The sequence below is a fragment of the Oenanthe melanoleuca genome, chromosome 4, assembly GCF_029582105.1.
Source record: "Oenanthe melanoleuca isolate GR-GAL-2019-014 chromosome 4, OMel1.0, whole genome shotgun sequence".
In the NCBI taxonomy this organism is placed as follows: Eukaryota; Metazoa; Chordata; class Aves; order Passeriformes; family Muscicapidae; genus Oenanthe; species Oenanthe melanoleuca.
Window position 1 is genome coordinate 11,938,571 of NC_079337.1, and position 26,617 is coordinate 11,965,187.

At 38.4% G+C, this 26,617-nt stretch overlaps 1 protein-coding gene across 1 annotated transcript in view; it reads left to right on the top strand.

Annotated features, from left to right (window-relative positions):
* LRBA (LPS responsive beige-like anchor protein) overlaps nt 1-26,617 on the top strand; it is a 357,700-nt gene that overhangs the window by 286,216 nt on the left and 44,867 nt on the right. The window contains 1 exon segment of the mRNA XM_056489737.1: nt 17,314-17,481. Coding sequence (XP_056345712.1) covers nt 17,314-17,481 — 168 coding nt within the window.

Sequence of the window (26,617 nt, forward strand, 5' to 3'; positions counted from 1 at the left end):
TATGTGCTTTTTACCAGCTGTTTTAAACAGTTTGTTTCCTTTGAGTGGAACAGCAGCTGTAAGGCCTTTGAAAATATTCGTTAGTGTGCATCGCACTCAATATAATGTGAACCCCCCACTGTTTTATGTAAAAGGATCTGTGGGTTATATACTGAATTTAGTCTACAATCCATTCCTACTTACAGTTTCCAGTAAACTTTTTCTTTAAGATTTTTGCATTTTTAATCTCCAGGCTTTCTCACTTTAAATTTTTCCATAGTTTGTGTTTTTCCTTTAAGCTGTTGCCCTTGAAATTGTTATTTGCTCAAGTTTAACCTTTTATACTTCGTCAGTTTCCTAATGAAAGAGTTTTCTAATTCTGTGGATAGACAGTTGAAAATGTGAACTCTCAAATCTCAAATTTTCCTAGGCAATTGAAAAACCTAAAAATTACACTGTATTTTGAGGCCCAAAATTTTTGGTAATGATTTTTGCCTCTTAACTCTTGTGTAACTGGAAAGAATGAATTGTGGCTTTCAGGAGCTGGCCGTGTAGCCCCTCTCCTTCCTCTTCTTGGTTTTCTTGTGCAAACTTCCTGGAGGAGGGAAGGTCTGTCTTTTCCTCCTTTTCCCCCAGTCCTGACATTGTAGGTGCTGTTTGGACAGGATTTGTGCCTGGCAGGGACTACCACATTCTGTTGAATTTCCATGGTTAGGCAGCCACCAGTGCTTTCTGTTCCTGATTGTTTTGAATCTTCCAATAAATATTAACAACAATTAACAAGTTGATTTTAAAAACATTTTGCATTCTAGTATTTTTAGTCATCTGATATCCAGAAAAATATTTTTCCAATATCTTAACTTTCAGCAGAAGCAGATATAATTGTCAAATACAAAGCCTTGCAATTTCAATTGTCACCATGTCATGATAATAATACTATTTCCACATACACACTTTCATTTTTTCAGCTAAAAGGTTTTTGTCTTCTTCTACATCTGTTCGTGTGCACACACTAAGCTGGACATTTCTCTTGTGAGTTTTTAGTATTGCCAATAATCGTACACTAAGAATTTCATTTCGGCTCACAACAATAGGGCTTTTCATAGGTAATTTGAAGGATAAATCAGTAATTATGCATTTAATTGGCTAATAAATCATAGCACATTTCCCTTATTTTCTGTAGTGCTATGATAAATCTTTATAATGTGGCCTGGTGTATTTTTGTGAATAAGAAAACTGAAGGGCTGGTTTAGTGTATGTACAGTGCAGGAGTGACATAAATATGTAGGGCCCTCTAAGGTGTTTACTGTGTTATATGAGAAGTCCCTGTGATTACCTGCTTAGGGATTTTATGAATATACATTTTAAAGGAAGGATGTATTGAAGTTTTAAATTTTACCACTATATCATGTATGTATTTAATAATAGCATTAGGGGAGCTTGCTCAAGTTAAAACAAATTTACACAAAATGCTGCAGTAGGACTTCTTGAAATTTTTGCACTTGCAATTCTGATTGTTACAGTATAAATTCCCAGACTTTTACAATTTTGTTGATTTTGAGAGCTGTATTTTTTTTAAATGGTGAATGTGGATTTATTTAAACACTTTAAAATTTGAGAAAGTTTTAGGTAGCAGAATCTCTGCATGTCATTTCCTTCAACACTGCAGGTTATAATATCTCATTTCCTTATGAGAAAATGTGTGGGATAATTTTTTATTTGTTTGCTCTCATTTAGAGGATTAATTTTTCCAAAAATATTTACTGAATGAAATAACATCAATATTGCCAGAATTAAATGATGGATAAAGACCAGGTTAGGTACAAAAGAATGAAATGTAGTCTTTAGTCACTTCTTGCCTGTGGAAAGCACTGCCCATTTTATTGTTTGTCTTCATGAGAGGAAACTGGAGAGGATGGTTGTTACAATAAATATTGGGATTAACATAACTCATTTACAAGAATTTAAAGCATGAATGACATTGAATTATATGCCTGGCAAACTCTGTCATCTCAGTGGCAAGGCTAGTACATAAAGTCCCCAAAAGACTTCATTGCAAAAGTTTTCTAAGTAAGCTGGAATTTTTATCTGTGTGAATTTCTATGTCAGCTGATCTCTGGAATAGACTCAGTATTACTCTAATAGAAGTTTGTTCTGAGAGACAAGGAATAGTGAAGTTTTTTTAAGCTAAAACCTTACAATTAATTTTATCATAAAACAATTGACAAAATTTTCTAGGTGGAGTAATATTAATACAGAACCATGTTTCCAGTAAGATTTTAGTATGTGTGCATGCAAGCTAAGTAGTAGTAAGACATACTATATTATTACATTTCATAAAAATAAAAAAAAAAAAATCCACTTGTGTGGTGTGGCTGCATAAAAGCCTATTATTTTGATGTTTTATTCAATTATAAAATGTCCACTTGAATTTATTTAATTTTGGGGTGGGGGGGAAGAACAGGTATTTAGAAAATTGAGAGCACTGTAAGATGAGGGATTAAAAAAAGGCTTCTAGCATTACAGTCATAAACAATTGGAAAATTCTACATTAAGGTTGATGAACTCAACCTACAGTGCTCAGCCATCTTCTATGCCACCCCACAAATTAAATACAGCAAAAACTCAATGGGACCAGTCAGAAGGTCCTTTTACTTTGGTTTTGTAGCAAGCAAGCACACCCTATCTAATCCTTGTGTGGCAAGAATTCTCTTTCCAGCTTGTTACAGAGCAACCATTTTCCAAATGTTTATTTACAATTATCCCAGGTATTTAATACTTTTGTACCAAAAATGAAATAGAAAATAGGTTCTTTCTGAGGAGTTTTAGCTATTTTTTCTTTGATTCTCACAGTTTTCTTCATCATTTATTTCAAAACCACGAACAGAATGTGAAATCTAAACCCAAACATTTGATTAAACAAAATGGTAACTTCCTGTGCCGTCCTCCACAGAAGTGTAAGGGAAAAACAATTTCCCCACGTTCACTTATCATATACATAGTTATGGAAATGTGCTACATGGTTTCAGTAATTTATGAATGTGGGGCAAAAAAAGAGGTTTCTATTCAGAAACACAGCCCGCTGCAGCCATACTCCTCCTAATGAACAGTTTGATGAATAACTCTTATCCATTTGCCCGCTATACCAGTCCTGAAATTGTCCCATTGCCACCAATTTATTTTCTATGGACACCATATTATAATATTGTGTTGTATTCTGTTACAGTGCAATGGAAGAGAAGTGTGAAGAGGGTGGGAGTCAATCATTAGGAGACACATTTAAAGCAAAGATTGTGTCTGTTCTTTGATTGACAAGACTACAGTAACATTTATACATCGTGTACATTTCGATTGTATTTCTGATTCCTTTTCTTCACTTGTGAGTTAGAAGTTCTTGGCAAAGCTGAATACACAAAATAAATATAAACCTCACTGCAAAGATGGGTCCCTCAGGGAGAGAGAGAGGAGAAAATGATTTAATGCAATAATGATTTTAGCTATACACAGGCATCCCTTTTTTGTCTCGATTTGTTAAATTACCTGACGTCTCCATGTGTAACTTAAACAAAATTTTGTTCTCTAGTCTTTCTTCCTTTTGAGCTATCTTCTCAAGGAGAAGGATGATGAATGGAAACATAAACATAGCATGAGAATGTGAACTAGTTCCCAAACATTTCAGTGGTTTTTATAAACAACTGGTCATTGTTACCTTTTGCTGGATTACAATTTCCTTTAGAACAACAGTGCTCTTCAGCTGCATTACAAAGTTGATTCTAAATGTTTTTGCATAGTTGCTTAAAGGCTTTAATGTTTAAATAATGGTTATATAATTATACATTGTTTAAACAATTAGCTTTTAAGGCTAGCAATAAGCTCACATTTTATACACATACTACCAAAATTGATAATGAAACTGCATTTAAAAGATATGAACTGACCTTAGAGTGAGCAATCGTAGTTCACAGACATTTGTTTCAATTTTAAAATTTGATTTTTAACATGCTTGTTTTCATTTGGAAGATGACTGGTCATTCCTGCCGTTCTGCTGGGCTGGCCTTTGCACACAGGCGTAGGCAGCAGTGAGTTTTTCACCTTCTGAATCCCATGTTCAGCATTCCTGGTGCCTTGTGTGCCCTCTTATCCTCGATAGGAAGTGCCAGCTTGCATCTCACTGGTCCACACAGACACAAGATGTTGTCTGAGGTTTGAACTGAGTGCCTTGGAGGGGCAGGATTAACATCCCAGCATTACTAGTTGTCCCCTAAGACATTGTGGCAGCTGTTGATTAATATTTTGAAAAACCAAAAAAATAACAAAATAACAGCAATTGACACAAATTAAGGTAATGCTTAGTATTTTTACTTCTTAGAAGTGTCATATTTTGGGTCTGCTGTTTCTGCTTAAGCTATGATTTGTAATAACACAGAATTGCATTTGTAATCTTCTTGAATGGCATTCACAGAGTGATTAAATTATGAATTTTTTAGACGTATAACAGTTTAATACAGTAGCAGAAAGTCTCAGGATAAAAAAGTTAAATACATTTTCTATTTTATAGAAGCATTTCAGAAATCGTGTTTTACAGCTGCACTATGTTTTCGTTTTAGATACTGTACAGCTTTAACGACTTTCTAATTTATACAATTTTTGTTTCATTGTCAAAACATTTAATTATATCATGTCTTGAAGGTGTAAAGCTGTCAAATAAATCAGAGGCTCAGTATAAACATTTGGCGAATTGCTTTTGCTACCATACTGTAGTTGTTACTGGGCAGTTAGTGGAACTTTTTTAAAGCATTTACTCAGCAGGTACAGGACAGCACTGGCACAATGAATTGCCGATTGCTTGTAAAACAGCAGGCACTAATGCCCTCACTCTTTGCAGCTCTGCTTTGTAAAATCAAGTGGCAGGATAGCATGGCACAGGGAGCCAGCGCAGAGCAAATGTGTTTCCTGCCTAAGGGCTGCTGGAGATTGCCAATTCTATTCCCCCCACAAAAAAGAAAAAAATAAAAGGGAAAAAAATGTAATTGCTGTTTTTCACAGTGCAAAAAACAGAGTTCCCACCACTAGAGGGAAGGGAACGTGTACAGGCTTTATAAAATTAGGCAACGTGGGCATGGAAAATGGAAAGGTTGCTTTTCTTAATGAAGGCCTTAATAGCAGTATTTAAATAAAATTAAATTAAAAAAAACCAAAAAAAACAAAAAACCCAGAAAAAAAGAGACAAAAACATCAGACCAGCAGTTTGCAGGTGCTTTTAGAATGTTTAACCTCTCTCTGAAAAGAGGCTACCCTACTCTTTTTCGACCAATATTTTGTCGCGGTGTCAGTACAAACTGCAGGCTGCCCAGAGCCGGGTTTGGATGAAGTAAATTAGTTCTACTTTGAAGCTTTTCTTCTCTGCCCCTTTGAGAGTGAATGGGGAGGCCCTGGGCCGAGAGCTGCTTTTCATTAGTGCCCCCACGTACCTACTTGAAAGGCAGAGCTCTCGTAGCGCGCACAAACACGGCGCTGGAGCAAAGCCTCCCTTGCCGCACGGCTCCTCGTCTCCCTTTCCAGTCAGGTGCTTCCCAATCAGAGTTAATTACCGCGGTCATTTATTCCAATCACCCTCGCTCCGTGCCGGGGTGGCCTCGTTTGAAGCGGGCCAGGTTTGAAAGCCGCCGCGGGATCCCCGGGAGCGTCTCATTAGCGCCGGGGGTCGGAGCGCATCCCGCACCCCTTAACCCATCCCTGACCGGGAATGGGGCTCGGAGCGCATCCCGCACCCCTTAACCCGTGCCTGGCCGGCAATGGGGCTCGGAGCCGCATCCCGCACCCCTTAACCCATCCCTGACCGGGAGCGGGGCTCGGAGCGCATCCCGCACCCCTTAACCCGTGCCTGGCCGGGAGCGGGGCTCGGAGCGCATCCCGCACCCCATATAACCCGTGCCTGACTGAGAATGGGGCTCGGAGCGCATCCCCGCACCCCTTAACCCATCCCTGATCGGGAACGGGGCTCGGAGCCGCATCCCGCACCCCTTAACCCATCCCTGATCGGGAACGGGGCTCGGAGCCGCATCCCGCACCCCTTAACCCATCCCTGACCGGGAGCGGGGCTCGGAGCGCATCCCGCACCCCTTAACCCATCCCTGACCGGGAGCGGGGCTCGGAGCGCATCCCGCACCCCATAACCCATCCCTGACCGGGAGCGGGGCTCGGAGCGCATCCCGCACCCCTTAACCCATCCCAGGCCGGGAGCGGGGCTCGGAGCCGCATCCCGCACCCCTTAACCCATCCCAGGCCGGGAGCGGGGCTCGGAGCGCATCCCGCACCCCATAACCCATCCCTGACCGGGAGCGGGGCTCGGAGCGCATCCCGCACCCCTTAACCCATCCCAGGCCGGGAATGGGGCTCGGAGCGCATCCCGCACCCCTTAACCCATCCCTGACCGGGAGCGGGGCTCGGAGCGCATCCCGCACCCCTTAACCCATCCCAGGCCGGGAATGGGGCTCGGAGCGCATCCCGCACCCCTTAACCCATCCCTGACCGGGAGCGGGGCTCGGAGCGCATCCCGCACCCCTTAACCTGCCCCTGACCGGGAGCGGGGCTCGGAGCGCATCCCGCACCCCTTAACCCGTGCCTGGCCGGGAATCTTGCTCGGAACTGCTCCCGCTGCCCCGCCCGCCTGCTCGCTGCGTTTCCAAACGCTGAAAAGAAAAAAAAAAAAAAAAAAGAAAAGGGTGGGGGGGGGATTTGCTGGTCGGCGCACACCTGGGGTAGTTGAAATAAAGGGTAGAATTGAAAATGCCGAGCTGGTTTCCCGTCTGCTCTGCAGGGCAAAGCTGAGGTGATGGAGAGTGGTACCTGTGGCTGTGGTGAGACAGTGCCTGTGGTAGTGAGGAGGTACCTGCGGTGGCACTGATGTGGCAGAGGTTAGAGGGGACACCTGTGGTGGCACTGAGGTGGCAGAGCTGGAGGAGGTAGCTGCAGCAGTAAGTGCCCTGTGGTGTGGAGGTAGTGGTCCTGTATAGGGATGGGTTCCTGTCACTTCTCTGAGTAAAGTCACAGTTTCACAGAATGTTCTGATTTGGAGGGGACCCACAAGGATCACTGAGCCCAAGCCTTGAGTAAATGGCACATAGGGTTCATTACAGCTCTGGTGGAACAAGGACCTGGTAGTGTCCTTGTGTTTAGCATCCTCTGGGTAAGAAAGCTGCATGCCACTCCACAGGCTTATTAGAGTGTTATTTGATTAAAAACTTGTAGTTTGATTGTTATTGCTTTAAAACATGGCATAATATTGTGCTGTATTTCTTTTTTGTTTTGTCTTTTTGTAAGCTTTTTTTTTCCATCCTGGGAGGTAGCATCATAGATAGTTGCTTGTTTCCCCTCTAAAGAGCAAGAGCTGCCCCTGGGAGTTCAGGTTCTGAGTTAAATGGTTATTTGGAAGATGAGAGTTAACTATCATTTTACTATAGTATATTTTTACTTTATTTCTTAATGTTAGGGTTTTTTTAGCACATCTGTGAAGAAAAAGTTATGTTGTTAATATAAGGAAAAATTCTAGGGTTTTCTAGCATCTTATTTCGCTTATAACAGGAGGATATGTAGTTAATAAAAATGTTAATAACTGACCATATGCTTTTTCAGCATTCAACCTCTGAATGTTCATAGTATTCATCTCCTATGCCCTTCCCACTAGCATGGTTCATGGCAGAGTAATATAAAGGTTATGAAAAGTTTGCTCTCAGCTGGCTGCAGACTGTCTGTTGCACTTGGAGGTGTTTATGCCTTGGTTTCCTGAGCATGCTCGATATGCTCAATATATCACTTGTCTTTTTGTGTACAGCTGTCAGTGGGCATTTGAGGCTGGTTAGGTGAAAGAAGGGAATAAAATCTAGAAAAAAATACTCCATTTACAAGAAAGCATTATGAATAAAGCTGTTTGAAACTTTACATGCAATTTATCATGAAATGAGAATTAAAAAATCAGAAATTTTGGGTTTTCTAAGGATGGATGTTTTAAGAAGTAATTTGTAAATTAGTTTGATTTCTTTCAAGCATTGGACTTTACTCCTAAGAGCTCTTTGTTCTGTTATGAATTCCAGTGCTAGAGAACCTTCTTCCAGGGACCATGAGACAACCCAGTCCACTGGGAGAGGGAATGACACAGTCAGGATTGGGGCATTAATTAGGAAACTGAGAGCTCTTGCCCTAAGGTATTTGCTAGGTGAACTATCTGGGCACCAGTTTGTCTGGATCCAGACTTCCCAATAGCTGGGATAGCTTATCATGCAGATGTGCCAGAACAAGATGTCAAATGGGAACCTGCTGTGTTTGAGCAAGTTTGCAATGAGCATTTTATTTTCCAAATAGTATATTCCACAAATCTGATTATTTTTCCTTAAATGCTGAATGTCCTTGCTGTGCAAATTCTTCTTTTCTCTTTCCTTCTCGAAGTCAAACTGTGATTCTCCTTTGTCATTCCTATTAAATGCCAACTTCAAGGAGTCTGATGTACTTGCCAAACACACCTTGTAGCATCATGTTACATCCTGAGGTGTCTCCTTAGACCTGAGATTACCTCTGGAGGACATGCAGGTGGTTTGGACCCCAGCTTTTTCCAATGCCCGCCGATGAGAGACTGCAGGAGGCTGTTCTTAGATGTTTTTATGGTTGTTTATTGTTTTTTATTTTAGGAATGCTTTGTCCAGCGAACAGCGGTCTGCTCGCTAGACGTCTAGGGCAGAATTTGCCTGGCAGAGGCAGGACTTATTTTTTATAGTTTAAACTACGTACTAGGTATTTACAAATGACCCCCAATACAATACAATCTTGTTACATGGTCTAGATTTGTTCTCATCTAATTTAAAAGTGCCAGCGTGTCACCCAGCATGGATGACATGGAGAAGAAGGAGGAAGAGGTATCCACACCCCCAATTCTTTATCTTGGCCACGTGTCCTTTATCACAAACATTCTAGAAATCTGCTAATTTTACATTCTAACAGTCTAATCTAACACTCTATTTTTGTGGCTTGCATTTTTTCTCTCAATGTTGGTAAATAGTTCCAAGGAGCTAAATCCAGCCCCTGAGACACCTGGGTCTCATTTGAGGGTCTTTGGGGACCCCGCCAGGGGGGTCTTAAACCTTCCAGGGAAGCCAGAGGAATACTCTGGACTCCCACGCATCATCCTAAGCAACCCCTCAGAATGGCTTTATAAGAGATCAGGGTTTCACTGTTCATAGTCATCTCAAGGAAGCAAATCCTCTTCTTAGCTGGGCACCTCAGCCCCAAAAGTTACACATTTGTCCCGTGTGATGATATAGTGCTGTTTCCTAATTTTGTAGCTGTTTGGTTTATTCAGATGTGGTACCCTAATTGTCTTGGTAAATCTGTTCTGTTGGTAAAAATGTTCTGTTCCCCAAAAACTTTAGAATAGTTTTATTCTGTGAATGAGCAGACAAGTCAAATGACAAGATTGAAATTACTTTTCTGCTTGACTTGCATCTAAACTTTCTCTGGAGCATTTTTGTGCCCCCCACCACTGGCTTCAAAGCCAAATTAGATTAGTCTCTACATCTCCTCTGTTTGCTTGTGCTGTTTGCAGTGATTTGAAGATCATGTGTTTGCAACCATTTCTGTCTCCTCTTACATGCATACTAATACTTGTTGATCATTACAGCTCTTGTGAATTGAGTATACAACTGACACATCAAAGCACAGCATAAATGCTGCAAGCTGTTGAAACAGTGCAAAAATAAAGCAACAGTTCACTTCTAAGGCTTACAGAGTAAGTCTTAGGAAAGGAAGAAATGTACAAGCAGTTTAACTATAAAATATACTAAAACTCATTAGTTTCTCAGTTTGAGAAACTGTCACTGTTGTACTGTCATTAGCCAAACAATATGCTTAGGCTTAAACTTTGAGGATTCAATGGGGTGGCAGCCTAAATAATTAATTGAAAGCCATTGCAAGTGTGGCTTTGTCTGTGGTCACATAATTTATTCTTTTTTTCATTTTAGTGATGCAAGCTCAGTTCATGGTTTTGATGCTTTCTAAAACTTCATGACCTTCACTGCAGTCACTGAGTTTGTATATTGTATTAGGATTATTCTACCTGTACATTCAGTAAATGTAAGCAAGCTAAAATCCCACTACTGAGAGTACTTTAGTACTTCCCTGAATTTCAGAATTTGGTCTGTTTCAAGCTTCAGTGTTTAAAAAGCTCATACAGCCTCAAAGGCAAGCAAATGTTACACAGTTTGAGGTTTTGTGGTGTGTGCTTTGCACCTCTCTCTTAAAGGGAAAGAATCTGTGACATAAAAAAGCTGAATGACTGTTTACCATCCTTTCACAGAGGTGTGGAGTCCTCGGACCTTTCAGTTTGTCTTTGCTAACACTTGACATTCAGACCATGATCACAAGCCTCAAGGAAGTGCCACACACAAGTCCCTTTGCTAGAAGTAATGCAAGTGAGCTGAAGCATTGGAAGCAGTGTCCCTGCATTAGACTTCTGAGGGGAAAAACAGCTTATCTTGGCAGAGTGGGATGCTGAGACAACCAGTGCACAGCATTGAGCTGTGAAATGCAGTCTTATCTGTTGGATTTTGGTGGTTAGGGTTTGAGGTTTTGTTTTTTTTTAAGCACAGAACTTCATTTGAAATAATTTGACTTAGCCAACTGTCAGCTGTGTGGTTAACAGCCTGTGCTTCCATGGGTAATAGGTTCCAGATCCAGGCTGTCAGTCTTCATGCAAACAAGTGCTGGAGGAACTGGGAGAGGAATTGCTGAATTTCAGGGAGGAGGGAACTTCCTGCCTCCTTTTGGTGCTGTGTGTGAGGATTTTCAGAAAGAGTTTTCATTCCCTGTCTTGGCCTCAGGATGTTGATGACTTCTGTGGGAGAGAATCCTCTTGACAGCATAGCAGACATTTTAAATGTGGACCATAAATTTGGGGATGTGGTGGGAGAAAGTGGAAACAGTCAATAACTCAGCAATACCTCCTGGTGTTATCAATAATTGCTTGTAGCCAACTTTGTAGTAAAAAATGGTTATGAACTAACCAGTCACAGCTAGATGTTCTGTGTATCTCTGGGGAAGGACAGATGCCAGCCACATATAGCAGTATTATCAGTTATGAGTAACAATGGCCGTTTGTGTCATTTCACAACTGCAATTAATTATGGCTTTTGGAAATTATTTTTCATGTAGGGGCATGTAATAGAGATCTCCTAATCATTTTTTGTTCCTACCGGTGCTGTACTTTTCTACCTCGTGGTGTGAAGCAACCAGACAGTTGGGACAGGGCCATTCTTGGGATGCCTTTTGGAAAGCATCTATTTACTGATGGAGCCAGCTGGCTGAGACAGGCTTTGCCCACTCCTGTGTTTCTGTAGGGAAAGTTAGCATTGTAACAGCCATGCATTTATGAACAACTGAGGTAAGGCAACACCTAAGGTAGATGTCTAAACTTTGAAACTTAAGAATAGAAATGCTTCATTTGTTCTGTTCATAAACTGTTCATAGAAGATTGTAGCAGTTCTACCTTAAAATAGTTCTCTGAAATTTGCAGGTTATCAAGGATATACTGAGAAATATTTTGAAGGTGATCACTGGCCTTAGTGGAATGAGTAGCTACTAGTGCTCCAATGCAAGTTTTCATATTCACTGAAATCTTTTATTCCTGGCACCTAATAATAGACATTTCAGTTGAGAATAAAGCCAAATTTCCAAGGAGATGCAGTTTTCATTTTAGAAAATGTGTAGCAGCTGTCTGACTTCTCCATTTAAACTACAGAATTACTGTTGTAGGCTCAGTATAGAAATGACCAAAAAATAAAAACATTCTTAAGATTTTTTGCTAAACATGCTACTCTTATTTTGGTAATAATGACATTAATTCAGATAGGTGTTTGAATCATTGTATTGCAAAATATTTTTCTTTGTTTACGTGCTGCTCATGCAGAATATACCTTGTCACAAAATTTCAGTAAGTTACACTATTGCACAAATTTTATTTTTTGTCAGTACTTACTAGTTTAATGTTAAATACACAGAAGAGGGAACAGAGGAGGGGAAGTTAATCTTCCAGAGATCTCCTGTGTCTGAGCTTCTCGAATTGCTGACATCTTTTTTTCTACAAGATCAGTTGTCTCCAGTAAAACCTCTGAGTTAAATGTTTTATTTGGACTTTATTTTCTAGAGTACTAGGTATTGCTAACTAAGTAGAGAAATAAATGTTCACTTTTGTTACAACAGTAATGAAGAATTGGCAGCGCGTTTCTGGAACACACACGCACAAAGAAAAGAATGAAATAGTTATTTTAATTTTTTTTCTGTAAGTAATGCTCAGTTTCTTAAGTATTTCATGCTTAAAACAAAATACAGTAAGTGAAACTAAATGCATTTGCTTGAAATAGTTACTTACCAAGTAAAAAACCACCAATCATGTAATGGTTTTGATGTCGTTTTCATCCATTTGAAATTTGTGTTACCTCATGCAGAACATGGAGTTTTCTACTTAGTACATTTGCTGTCCTCTTCCTTCTGATATCCTCAAGGCAGGCCTGAATTCTGTATCTTTCTAATAACCTTATATACATCTTTATTCTCAGATATCTACCCCTGTGATCAAACAGTGTCGCTGGTGAAGGCGCGTTTGGTAATTTACTTTTTAAATCCTGGAGGCTACTGAGAAACCTCTAAAGATAAAGCTAGCACTTGAAGGGTTAATATGTTATTAGGAGGACAGGAAATCTGGCAACTATTGCAGAAACTAGACCTAATGGTGCACACAAACAATTTGTCAGTCTTGGTAAATGTGAATAGCTTTCCACAAAGTGGCTGCGTTTGCTTTGTTTGAACAGCCTAAACTTTTCCTTTTCGAACTTTAAATCTTAGAAGTGAAATGTGATCCCCATATTGAATCAAAATAATTTAATTCAAAACATATTTTGATTGGAACAAGGCTGATGTGAAAAGAAACTCTAGAATAAAAAAAAAAAAGTTGAAAGGACTTTCTATCATATATTTAGCAGGAAAATTTGAAACAGTTCTAATTAGGCTGAAAAAAACAGCCTTCTTCATTGTAACTTACAAAGGTCATATATCAGTGTTAAGGCAGCATTGCCAACTTGTGTCTGAAAGCCTGAACATGCAAACATCATTCCAGTTGTTTAGTTTTGGAGGATTTGGGGTTTTGTTTTGAATGCATGTGCACACACATATTTCCAAACCAGAATACGTATTTAGTTTAAGGTACTTACCTGCTGCTGCAGTTATGTGGGTGTTTTGTCCTGTTCAAAAAGAGTATTTTTCACCTGAAGGTTGTGGTTGTGCTAAAAAATGTGTGAAATCCTAATTCATGCTTTTCTGTTCATACATAAATATTTTTCAAGTGGAACATAAAATAGACTCCATTTTAAGTGTTTCAGGGGAAATTCTTCCAGAGGGAAATTAAAATGTTTATTCCATTAAAGGTAGCAGGCAATTATTTTTACTTGGGGTTTATTTCTTGTGTGCTGGTGAAGTGTATTCCTGAGTTTGTTGGTTTGGTTGTTTGGGTTTTTCTGGTTTTTTTTGGGTTTTTTTTTTTTTTTTAATTGAATAAATAGGAAAGATTATTCATGTACAAGCAATTTTGGTTTCTCATCAAAGTTTCTCCTTTCATTTTAACATTTCATAAACCACATTTTGTATGGGTCAGACTCTTTTTCTGTCGTTCAAATAAGAGTTGCATGCTTTATGCTGTGCTTCAAAATTACTTTGCTTTAATCAGTAAGGCTGTCATTTATTTCTGAATAGCTTGGCTATGAATATATATCTGTGCTGATGAAAGAAAATGCAGTTAAGCCTTTCATCTAATTTCAGTGTTGGAACATCCCAAACTCAAGCCCCATATATATTAATTTTTAATATACATCACTTCATAGGCTGTATGTCACTGCATAAAACCTAAAGCAGAAATAAAGGAGAGGGCAAAAGCCATAGTAGTTACTTCAGAGATACAAATCTTGATTCCAAAGGTTTAGTATTGTTTGGGAAAAAATATAATGATAAATCTTTAGAAAATCCATACTGGAAAAAGGAAAAATCATTCCCAGCCTGCTAGTTTTGTTTTTTGTCATTCCATCCTTGTTCTACCAAATCATTTGTATTAGTATTAGACTGATGTTAGTCTTTGGTTGCTAGTAGTAAATTATTCTCTGTTCAATCCTTTCAGAGAACAGGATAGAAAAAGGTGCTCATAAAATAGTGAATTTCAGAGTTGTTCATGACAAGATAGTTTTGATTGCACATATTTAGTGACATCAGATTGTGCATTAGAAAAATATTGATGAATAAACTAAAATTTCCTAGTTAGATCAAAGCTTCTATTTGTTGATGTGTCTGAAGTGTTTCTACCTTGGGAATAGAGATATGAAAGTTACTAATAGGTGTTTGTGTTTGACATCTGTATACTGTATTTTTTAGCATATCTCAAGCGTTTTAGTCTCTGCCTAATAGATCTCATTAAAGAAACAGATATCAGCCCCAAGACAGTTTGTCAAAGTTAATATGAGTCCCCTGTGGACAGAATTGACAATCTGGTGTGGCTTCACGTGACTGCCTTTCCATGGGCTTGTTTGATCCATTAACAATTGGACACTAGTCCCTGATTTGTTTTACAATAACTCAGTGGGGTTGGATATTGCTGCATATACTGGACATTTTCCTTGTTGTGCACATTTCCCTCAGAGCACAGGGTGAGCAATGTGTCCACTCTGCCCTGGGTTTGCTCCAGGAGCAGCATGGAAGGATGTTCCTGTGCCATGGCTGTGTGCTGGCTCTAACTCGAGCCTTAAGGAGCACTGCCTGTCCTGGATGAAGCTGAGACTGAAGTAATTCTAAATGCTGAACTATCACTAGGCTTGGCTTAGGTTTGCAAGAGGTAAATGCTAACAGCAATGTTTAAAAACAACAAACTCCCTTCTTTTTAATACCCAAATAGTTCTGCAAATTGCAACCTCTTTATTTCTCAGATGCTTTCTTAAGAGGACCCATAATTAAATATACCAATGTGGCTGCAAAGTGCATCACACTGATCCAGCACCTGGTGTTGTTTTCCTTGGAAGTCTGTTCTTTAGTCATTACACAAGCTGTTAATTATTGTTCCCCCATTGATTATGTCATAGCATAAGCACTTCCCTCTAAGCAAGAGCTTAACTGTGAACCTGAAATACCAGGCAAGTTTATTTGGCCTTTGAATTTGTGTGCTGTTTGGTTTGTCCTTCGAGGTCTTGATGCTGACTCTAGCTGGTTTTCAGTTTTCCCTTTCACCTGGGATTTGACAACTAAGAAGATTTTTAAATGGCTTAATAAGGAAAAAAAAAAAAAAAATCTGCTTTTGAATCTGTACAAATTTCAAATGTAAAATAACTTCAAATTTGAAAGAGAGAAGTAAGATCAGGGTGGCTCCCACCCATTCCCTGAGAAGCAAAGTAGTTTAGTTTTGCTTTTTTAAGGGAAAAAAATCAAAGTTATACAGGTGTTAATCTAAGGAACTTGCAGTAGTATTCTTTCAATTATTCAGGTCCAAATGCTTTGTGAGAGTAATATGACTCATTGGAAATCTAGCTTTTGTAGAAAAGAATATAAACAACTTCAACACATGCTAAATATTTACCTATGTATCTATAAAAAAATCTCAAGTTCCTAAAATTCTCATTTTCTTGGCATTGAATAGTTATAATGATAACAGTAAGTATGTTGTAGGGTTAATTTTTTTTTTTTTAGAGGGATAGAATGAAAATTAATTCTTATCATTGTCATTTGCTGAGCCCTGTAGAATTTTATGGCTGCACATTGCAGTATTATGGACACTCATGAGACTCCTGACTGGTTTTATCTTATTAAACAATTTTGAAATCATTAATTTTTAATTTGCCTGCTTGTGGTTTTTTATAGTTTTAATTGTGTGTCTGTGTCTAAATATTGGGTGTTTTTTAAATTAAAAAGGAAAAAAAATCCTGTCTAAGCATATATGTTGTAAGGTATTGCAATGTGATCATCCAAACAGATACTATATGTGTGGTGATTCATTTTAAAGAATGCTTTCAGCAATTCAGTATCCTAATAAAAGTAATAATAAAAAAAGAATGATATGATGTCTAAGATATGTACAGGTCTTTTCTTGATTGAAAGTTCTAATTAAGTGAATCGAGGAAAATTAACTGAAATTAGCTGTCAGAAAGTCACATTTAAATGAGTGATGATCTGGTGTGGCAGTAAACATTTAAATGATATAAATTGCCATTTAAGTGTATGGTTTAATGTTTGTCATGCATTAATATGACATGAGACTGCAGTGACAATCAAGCAGCTTGCTCTAATTTGAACATATTTAGGGCTTTTGTGTGGAGTGCACCACACAAATTAAGACAATTGCTGGTTTTATGTGTCAATTTAAATGTTGTTTTCAGGCATCGGTTAATGAAACAAACCCATCATTTTGTGTGCAAAGGTAATTTCAACTTCCTCTGCTCAAAATTAGGAATTTCCTTTGCACGGAAAATGCCATTCATTTTGCTAGATGAAGAGAATATCTGTTTGTTATGCTTTTTCATTTGGTAATTCAAATCAGAAATACATTGAATCCTCTGTATAAAATAGAAAAAGGAGTTCCTGATAGTGATTTAATCTACATGAATTAACTCTTTAGGTGACAATGATTTTTAGGTTATCTTTTAATACAGTGATTTTTGGTCGCTCTTGTCTTGGGGATTGGGTTGTAGCTGGGTAACATCTTCAGAAAAGCAGCTTCATCGTTCAACATAGCAATTCTGTAGAGGTTTGTACACAAGAAATAGATGAAAGTGGTGGCAGTTTGATATTTCTAGCCTATGAAAAAAATCATACTCTAGCATCCCTGGTTGTTTAGTTCTGTTTCCCAAGTTCTATAAATCTTCTCTCTGGCTGTCAAAATCAGATAATCCTGTTGTTGTTATTCAGCATGCAGATCACACAGGAAAGCACAATTCCATCTTGGGAGTTCATGAGAACATAGCCTGTCTGTGTAAATGCACAAGTACTTTCTGCTTACTGCTTTTTTTTTTTTTTTTCTTTTTTCCACTATTGCAGTTTAAAAAGTGAGATCTCCAGTCAATGGGAAGTAGGGCATAAGACTGGCATCTATCACAAGGCCCAACTTTTTTTTTGATAGAATGTCTAAAATACTCTTACCAGTTCTATATTTAGCCTTGTTAAGGTAATTTTGCATGCTATAAAACAAAAACGCTCCTGCTACTACCAAATTATGACTATCTGGGAAACTCAAGTTTGTGTTTTGTGTGTGTTTTTTTTCCACAGGCATTAGAAAGTGAGTTTGTTTCCTGCCAGCTTCACCAGTGGATTGATCTGATTTTTGGCTACAAACAACAAGGGCCAGAGGCTGTTAGGGCCCTGAATGTGTTCTACTATTTGACTTATGAAGGAGCTGTTAATTTAAGTTCAATAACAGATTCTGTATTGAGAGAGGTAAGTTTGTGCTTTATAAATACAGAAAAGTCTTCCTTAACCACTGCAGTGTTGAAACTGTAAAGACTCCACATTGTTCAAGGCTTCTGGTGAATGTTCAATTTCTTTGTGTTTTCTTGTGGTTTGGCCACAGGCCAGTCAAATGCAAGGTGCTTGAACCAGTTGTCACAGGATGCAGAATTAATAGAACAAGGATGCAAGTTGTTCTTAAACTTTGTGCACCTGGATTTCAGCCCAAGCTGGATGCCAAGATAAAAATAAAAGTTCAAGGATTGCTTCAGTTGCTGAGTTCAGTCATTTTGTTCCCTGATACTGGGTCTTAGTGGCAGAGAGCAACCTTGATTTGGCTTGTGCTTCTGAATTTACTTATGCACTTTTTATCAGTTCTCTTTAAGTGCAGTCTTGCATGTGTAGCAAACATCAAATATCAGTTTTGTACTCTCTAATACTTTAATTTGGTTTGCTGTCTAATTAAAATAACTTGCCCCGTATTTTTCAGATGCAGAAGAAAATATTTCAGCATGGCAAAGATCAGTAGCTTTATTCAGAGTCAGAATTATTCAGAAAATATATTTGCCAAAGTATTTCACAGAATATTGTGGGTTTAAAAGTTCCTCCTCCACCTAAAAAACTGTTTAAAAAAGGACAGGGTGGGGTGATTAAAACAGATTCTTGATTGATTTTATGTCCTCTGTTCAGACACTGTATTGCTATCAAATACAGCTGCAAGTAAATTAATTATAGAATAAATGTAAGTGATATCTTGTTATAAAATATTCTGAGTCCATGAAAACCAAGAAATATGAATCTTAGCAACTGTTTTATTTAAAGGGGACACAGGGACTGGCTTAGTACAAAAGTGATGGCTCAGAGTTGTCATGACATGGCTTGCCATCAGTCTGAAAACTGCATCTTAGTCTGTTTAAACCTAAACCACATATATATCACATAAATATCTTTGATCAAGCTAAGAAAAGGGACACTGGACACATGGCTCTCAAGAAAAAAATGTCATCTGGGTTTAGGAAAGTTGTTGACCCAAGAGTCATCTAGTAGATGTTCACTGATCAGTTCACTGATAGTGTTTGCTCAGTCTACGTTGCCAAGGAATTATTCTTACCTTTAGGAGTATTTATTAGACTCTTGAAGTGTTTGGTTAAAGGGTGGGCTGAAATGTAGGCTGGGTATTCTGTGTAATTTGTTCTTAATTTTGTTATTAAATGAACTATCCCTGAACCTTTATTTAAGAAACTAATAATTGAAGCAGCAGTCTCCACACACAATTTTTGGGTAGTTTTAGTTTTTCTCAAACAGTTCTTTTATCATGTTTATTGTGAGCTGTTTTACTTGTGTTATAGCCTGAAAAAAAATTTTGGACTAGGGGAATTACAAATGTTTGGAAGTGTGGATCATCTCAGAGTGGCATTCACTTTGTTACCAAATATTTTGAATTTGTCACATTTTTATTGTGCTTTGTTTCAATGCTTATTTTTGAGTTGTTCTATGCTGTCTGAGCTGTCTGAAAATGAAAACAGGAGAGGGAGAATTGTTGTTGAGCTCACTATAGTGGAGTAGCTTAGCAGCAGCAGAATTTTGAAACACTACTGATGATGTCAAAAATACACACTGATGAATGCAGGCAGCAGAATGAATGGTGTCTTTTAGCACTTTTGTTCTGAGTTACTTGAAGGATTGGCCCAATGGAATATTTTTATTTAGGATTTTTTAAGCAAGTCACTAAAACAGTGAAATGTCTCATATTTAGTTAGATATCCCTTGATATTTGCATTTATTTTGTTAAGCATATTTGTTATTATGTAAATGCATATATGTAATTTTAAATGACACATATGATCAGCTTTGATGCAATACTGATACTGCAGAAATTTAATGACTCTCATCACCAATGGTGACTTACTCTGGTTTTACTTATGAGTAGAGATGAAAGTAATGAAAAATCTGTTTGTGTGTATTTCTATGTGCATAATCATTCTATATCTATGTGCTAAATGAATTTATCATGCACCTTTGACAGCCTCACCTTCTTCCTGCTTGCTAATCTGTCTCCCTGAGGACCTGTGCTAACATTCTGTGCTGCCAAGCAGCTTCAATCAGCATTTATTTTTCTCCTTCAGTCAGCTTGCCAGAAAATATCTCCTCTTTTCTCCACCAAATTCCTGGTTAGAGCCCAAATGAATTTCTGATGTGGACAATTAACAGTATTTTTTAGGCAGGCATGGCACCTCAGACTTAGTGTCTTTTTATTAGGCAAATATTAAACTGGATTTCTTGGTTTAAAAAATGAGGGGTTTGGCTTTTTCCTCTTGATACAATTCAGATTTGGGTCTTTAAATCTTGACAGTTGTAGCAGAAAAAGTATTTCTATTTCCAAACCTAAAGCAAAGAGAAGCTCCAGTATATTCCGAGAGCTGCAAGTTATTGAGGCTTTTAGGTATTATATGGAAATAATAGCAAGTGCTTAAACCCTGACAATTTCCCCACAGAGATAGTGCAGAGCCTGGCCCACATCAGCAATGAGAGGCCCATGATGCTTGGGTTTGTGAGGTATCTCCACAGATATGTGCAGAGTATTGTGTGAGTATTGGTGACCTGACTCATCAGAGAGGCCACACACAGAACAATGGTGGAAGGCTCTGAGGAGTGGAGGGGTGTAGGTTAATGCAGAATTTCCTTAGGTCTCCTAAATGGCTCCAACTGGCACCTTTATTTTTATAGGCAGTCAGGTTATATATATTACAAGAAGGAAGTACTCGTCTAGGAAGGAAAACTACTTGATTAAAACCATATTCCACCTTTTTTTTTTTTTCTAACTGAAAATGTAGAACTTTTACATCCTCTTATACTGCTGTGAACAATTTTTTCCTGCCATTCTTTCTGCCTATGGGAATAAAGGAAGTAAAGTATTTTGAAAGGATCTGACTGCCATAATAGAAAATTTTAAACTAAAATGCAAACCACGGGCCACATGCTACCTTTTGGCAGATAAACCCTGGGGAGTGCAAAGCTTGCATAATTCAAAGGCAAATCTCAGGGGGAGGGGAGTAGATCAAGAGAGAAGGGTTTGAGTTGCAGCCAGGGGGGGAAGGGAGCTGCAGCCAGGAGAAGCAAGGCAAGGGATCCTGTATCCCTGCTGGCATATTGGTGCCCTGCTCATCCTGCAGAGACCATTCCTTCCTCCTCCTCTTCCCCTGCAAGCATTTGGTAGTGCTGTCATTGATGCTGCTCCTTGTGTGTCCTGCTGAAGGAGGTGACAGCTGCAGAGGGAAGTTGCTGTGCAGTGGGCAAGCAGTAAATATCCTTCTGGTGGGGAACACTGCATTTGCCAGCAGAGCTCTGCTGTGTCACTGCCTTCTGTTGGCTTGCTCTTGAGCACCACGTTTTGATCTGTGGAACTCCCAATCACAAGATCTGCTGTGAAAGGGCTCTATTTTGCCTGGATGGAAGGGACATGGAGTCATTTAGCACAGACAAATGTCATTCAGCTGTTCTGGAGAGAATTCACAGCACCTTCTTATCACAAATTCTGCTTTCTTCTTGCTATAGCTGTCCAGGAATGGAGGGGGAAAAAAGGTAGAATTAAATCTAAGTCATTCAGACAAGTAACTGATTAGGAGCTGAAGCACAATCCACACAAAATAATTTGTACCTAGGACTGATTGGTGGGTATTTCATCAGTGTTGGTCAGAAGAATAGAAATTCCTCTTGTCTCTGGCTTGGTGTAACAAAGGATGATAGTGAATGTGGGCTGCCCTCAGTTGCTACTTGAAAGTCCATTTCTCCACTGATATCCCTATGTATTTAGTGTAAACACTGAATAAAAGCAAAGCAAAGAAACAAAGCTAGTAGCAGGAAGATGAAATATTATTTGGAGAATGCAACCTTGATTTAAACAGGAAGTACAAATTGTATTTGTATGTAAGATTTGTAGTTCCCTACCCTTCAGGAAGCACCCTTGATTTTATACCATGCTTATCAAAAAGCCACATTAAAAAAAAACCAAAACAAACAAGCCAAAACCGTTTGATATAATATTTGAAGTGAAGGAAGATTAATAAATTTTAAAAGAGCAATAATAGCTCTAAAAACATAAGTCCTATTAAATTATTAACATCAAAAGACTTGCTTTTAGCCTTAGATGGCTCTGTTGTTTTGTACTTTCTCTGAAGAGAAGGTGCCTTTTAGTTACAAGAAGGTGGTCTGTTTAACATTAGGAAGCAGACTTTCTCTATTCTTTTGGCATCTTTCTTTCTATTGATGATATTTCATTTCCATATGAATTGAGGACTTTGAAAAATTTAGAAGAATCAGCTTCAACATAGCATTTGGCTTGTTGTTTGAATGTGCCACTTCTGCTTATATATATTCAAAAGATAATTCTTTTATTTTCAGTTTTAAAGCATATGGGATAAATTATTTTGTGGATAATAGCTTTTAAATGTTGTTCAAGATTAATATCTTTGAATTTTATGCATCTTAGGTCTATCTATTATGAGTCTTATTTCATTTTTAAATATTTACAGTTTGAAAGACTTCTGTGCCCAAAAGAAGTTACAAGGATGTTTACTTTACATGACCCCAGTTTCATGGCAGCAGTAGCAGATCTGATATCTTATCCCAGAGAAAGCATTTTTGGCCTCTCCTTTAGCTCTGGTCATGGTGGGAGTTAATAGCTTATTTCAGCTCTAACTCAGCTGGAGAATCCTGACAACAGTGAATCTTCCATGGAGTATAAACACAATTTGTATTTATAACATAGTTAACATTTACTAAATAGTTGGGAAATGATCAGTCTGGATTTAGCAGGTTGGGCCACAGTTTCTGTTGTGGCTGTGATGAGTTTTAAAATGTAGGATAAAATGGTTATAAAATAACTGTCACAGAGCTGTAAATTTCCATGTGCTGTATTGGGTAAGTAACAAATTCATACAGGCAGCATTCAAAGTGCAGTAGAAAACATCTTTGAATTGTCTCTGGCTAGAAGTGTGCTGCACAGATGGCATTTTGGTGTTGTACAGCACGGGAACAGTGGGAAAAGCCAAATAAATGTTTAACATTGGTTGCATTTTAATTGCAAATCTGTATTAAAATACCCTTATATGGAACTGGAATGAAGAAGGCTGTATTTAAAGGAAGCACAGTATTTGATGGCTAAGGGGATGCGGGCTTGGCAATGCATCCAGGCCCATGCCTTGGTCTTGTCCTGAGGTGGAAGGAGTGTGTAACAGAGGCAGGACCTCCTGTGAGGGCAGGTACCACTGCTGAGTGCAATCAGCTTGTGTGGGCATCAGGAATCTCCCATGGAAGGATGCACTATTTCCTTCTGGTGAAAGGAGCATCAAATAACAGGAGCACCACCTCTGCCACCAGCTTGTGACAGTTACCTATTAGTTCTCCCATCTCTGCTCAAACTGTGACCTGATTGTGGTGTTGGAGTAGACAAGCAAAATGAGCATAAGTGCTTACTGTGATATCTGGGAGGTGTGGCACTCCTTTCATTCCATTCAGCCTGGAGTTTGATGTGATGGATGGGGATTTATTGTCCTTTCTTAACTTATGTATTTACTACAATGCTTACAAACAAAGATGAAAAATAGTCAGTTGGGTTCTGATCCAGAAAAATATTTGCCCTTGTTGTTGTCTTTTATTCTTCTTTATAGGGTAGATGTAATTTTATCTGCTGCTTCTGCTTCTCTATCCAGCAGGAGAAGGAGAGATATTTCAGAGTTAATTAAATTAGGACTGAGATGCTCCTTGTGTAAGGATTTAAAAAACTGGCTGGAGGTAGTAAAGTTTTTTGGAAGGAGGTAACTCATGTGAATTAGTTCTTCAGCTCTGAGTGCTTTTTTTCCTTCAGCTTTTGATTGAAATTCAAGGGATAGAAATTTTCAGCACAGTCAGCTCTCTCACCTCTTCTTGCTTGACCTGTCTTGAGGATCTATCAGAGCCAGAGAAGTCTTGAGACCCCCTGGGCTCCTTACATTTTCATTTGTGCCTGGCTGCTCAGTCTTAGCTGACATATTTGTTGCCCAGCATTAAATAAGATTCATAGAAAGGTAAATAAGGTATGGATAAAAGTGATGTTCATAATACTTCAAAAATAACTCCTTTTGATATAAATTTTTTCTATTTTTAAGCTACTTTTTCCTCTTCCATATGTGGAAAGGATGAGATATACTTGTATATGATAGCTACAGTTATACACTAAGTCATTTAGCCTTGAAAGAAACATGGAAGTGAACAGGCTGCAGGAATTTTTTATGTCATCAACATGCTTTGATTATTTGCAGCCTCTTTATGCTGTCCAAATGTTATCTGTATTGACTTCCACACTAATTGGGAAACTAAACATTTTTGTTTGGAATGTTTTCATTCTATGTGCTTATTGCAGTCCAGGGTGTTTAACCTGGGCATCAGTGTTCCCACTGTGGCCATAGATGTGTGTGGTGTTTACTTGCCAAAATTTGTTATTTTAGTTATTAGTTATACTTGATAAATAGCTGCTGTTTGAGTGAAAAAGCTTGTGGTCATGTGTTTTCCTCAAGCACTATATAAAAGTCAAATCTCAGTTAAATGCTGCATTCTATTAAATAATAACAAAAAGTTCATTTGTTGCAGTAGAAAACTCTGAGATAGCATTGTTTGGAAACAGCAAGTTTGGTCTTGCAGGTAGCAGTTACGAGAGTTTAATTAAATGTATTTCATAACTTAACAAAAGGAGTTTATATTTCTTTTTCATAATTGTTACATATTTTGAAAAGTGATCACAGAAGGCAGTTTAAAGACCACTGTATTTTGGATTTTTACATCTGTGTATTAACCTCCTTCAGATTGAAGTGTTTCATTTTAATGAAGCTTTTTGATTTAATAAATAGAGATGACATCAATGTTTAGGAAACTCTGTGGAATGTTAACAGATTGGAGTTGATTGCTTTTTTCCAGAGGAAAAAGCTTTGTATGAGAAAATTTGGGATTGTTTAGCTATTTAGAGGAGCAAAAGAATAATACCAGAAATTGAAGTTTGAGGGTTTTGTGCATGGCAGTGCCACTACTTTCTCTGTGATAATAAATGATTTTAAGTGAAAGCAGCTTGAAATCTTCAGCTGCCACAGGAGAGAGAGATGGAAAGCAATTTTGGTTGTGGTGCCCAAATAAAACAGAAACTGTTGTATTTTAAAAAACTAATCCCAGAGCTGCTTAGGCTTTTGCTTGTAGTGAATCCAGTTTTATTTGCAGGTCCTTAAATTGATCTTAACTCCCTTTTTAGACTATTTTCCCTTTTTATTTTGTCAGTCTCTTTGAAGTACTACCAGACCTGTTTTTGTAGTTCTAGTGTTTTTTATCTGCTTCTTTCCAGTAGCCAAAGATTTAGGTGTTTTGAATGAGCACATCAGTGCTCCAGACAGAGATACTGTTTGAAATTATCCATGAACCCAGTGCCTCTGAACATTATTGAGTGACATTTGTTTCTGTTGGTAGTGTCTGCTCTGACTAACTGGTTTCTTTCAGATTGGCAGCTGGGATTACGCTGCAGTAGACGGACAGCTGTGTGAGCTGGAGATTGCAGCCAGGCCAGGCTGTGCCTCTGGTTAATATGCCTGGAATGTATATATTCAGATTGGAGCAACTTGCACAGCCCTCAGGGGCTTCTATTTGTATTCTCACAAACTCTGATTACTTCCTGTTTTACTTTAATGAGTGCCATGTAATTGTCACACTGATTTGTCTGGACAAAAAGACTTCATTTTTTTCTTTTTTCTCACAGAAAATTCCTTAATGTAGTTTAAGAGCTGGGTTAGTGTTTTTGTTTGTAAAGATGTGGTGGAAGGCATCCTATGCTGTTTTCCTTTCTCCACTTTTCTGATGTATACAGAATAATGTATTATTCATATATTTACTTTCAAACAGCTTGAGGAAAAAAAGGTAATCCTGCTTAGGGTCACCCCCTCCCTTCCATATATCTCTAATAATTTGGATTTTATAAACAAGTGGTTAGACCAGTAACCAATCTCCAGACAACTCTGGTGTTTTCAGCAGACAGAAGGAGGTGAAACTGGGGGGTAGTGGTAAGAAGAAAAAAAATATATTATGCAGGAAATATATTTCTTGCAAGGAAGGTACAAAGAAGGAAGAAAAAAATGGGTTAATTCCTGCTTGATGACTTTAATTTCTCCATGTATCTGTTGGTTTTTTGTCACAGACCTCGCTAAGCAGCAGGCGAAGGTTGTGCACTTTTTGCTCCATCCCAAGTTGCTCTGGGCTCTAATAAGGCCCCCCTCTGTGGGCTGCTGACAGTATTTCTGCCCACACTTGGGCTCTGGAGCCATAACCCCGAGGTTATGCTGGGCTTGGAGCTGGGTTTGGAGCTGTACCTGCATTAGTGGGCAGCCACAGGCACCTTCTGCATTCTGCTTGGTTTAATTTTGCAGTCAGGTTTAATGATACCTAGACAACATTTGGTAACTCTTGGTCTGGTAGTGTCTTTCTTACCCTTTCTTCTGCTGAATTCTCTTCCCTGCTATTTGTTAGATTTCAAAGCTTAGCACAGACAATTTTCTTAAATCAGTATGTTAAGTGAATGGTGCAATGAAAAAACAAAATATGGAAGTGATACAGTAGAAAATGTTTGATTTGTGAAGTCAAAACAAGAGAAATAATTTTCTGGTTTGACGTAAAGAAACTAGACTGATAATTTTGTTTTTAAAATAGCAAATAGGAGTGTGTGAATTTATGATACTAACATTTAAGTGCTGTATTTTTTCCTTGGGTCAAGTGTAGTGCAATATCCCAAGGGCAGGTGTACAGTCAGCCAGCATATACATTGCCTGTGTCAGAAAAGCATTTTGCCCATTTTTCACAATCTTGATCTAATGGGGATTGTTAGAAAACAAGGGAGATGGTACTACAAAGAGCTTCTCTTTATAACCTTCTGCCTCTTTTCAGCAATTTTATCTATTGTTATGAATTGTGCTTGCTCTCTGGCAAGTGTTATCTGTGTTCCTGTAGTCCTAGAGGAATTTAACTAAGAATATTTTTGTAGAGGTGTAAGTGGCTCTCTCTGGTCAGAGGGGGTTTTCTGATCACTTGTTACTGGAGCTTGATTTTAATCACTGTCCCA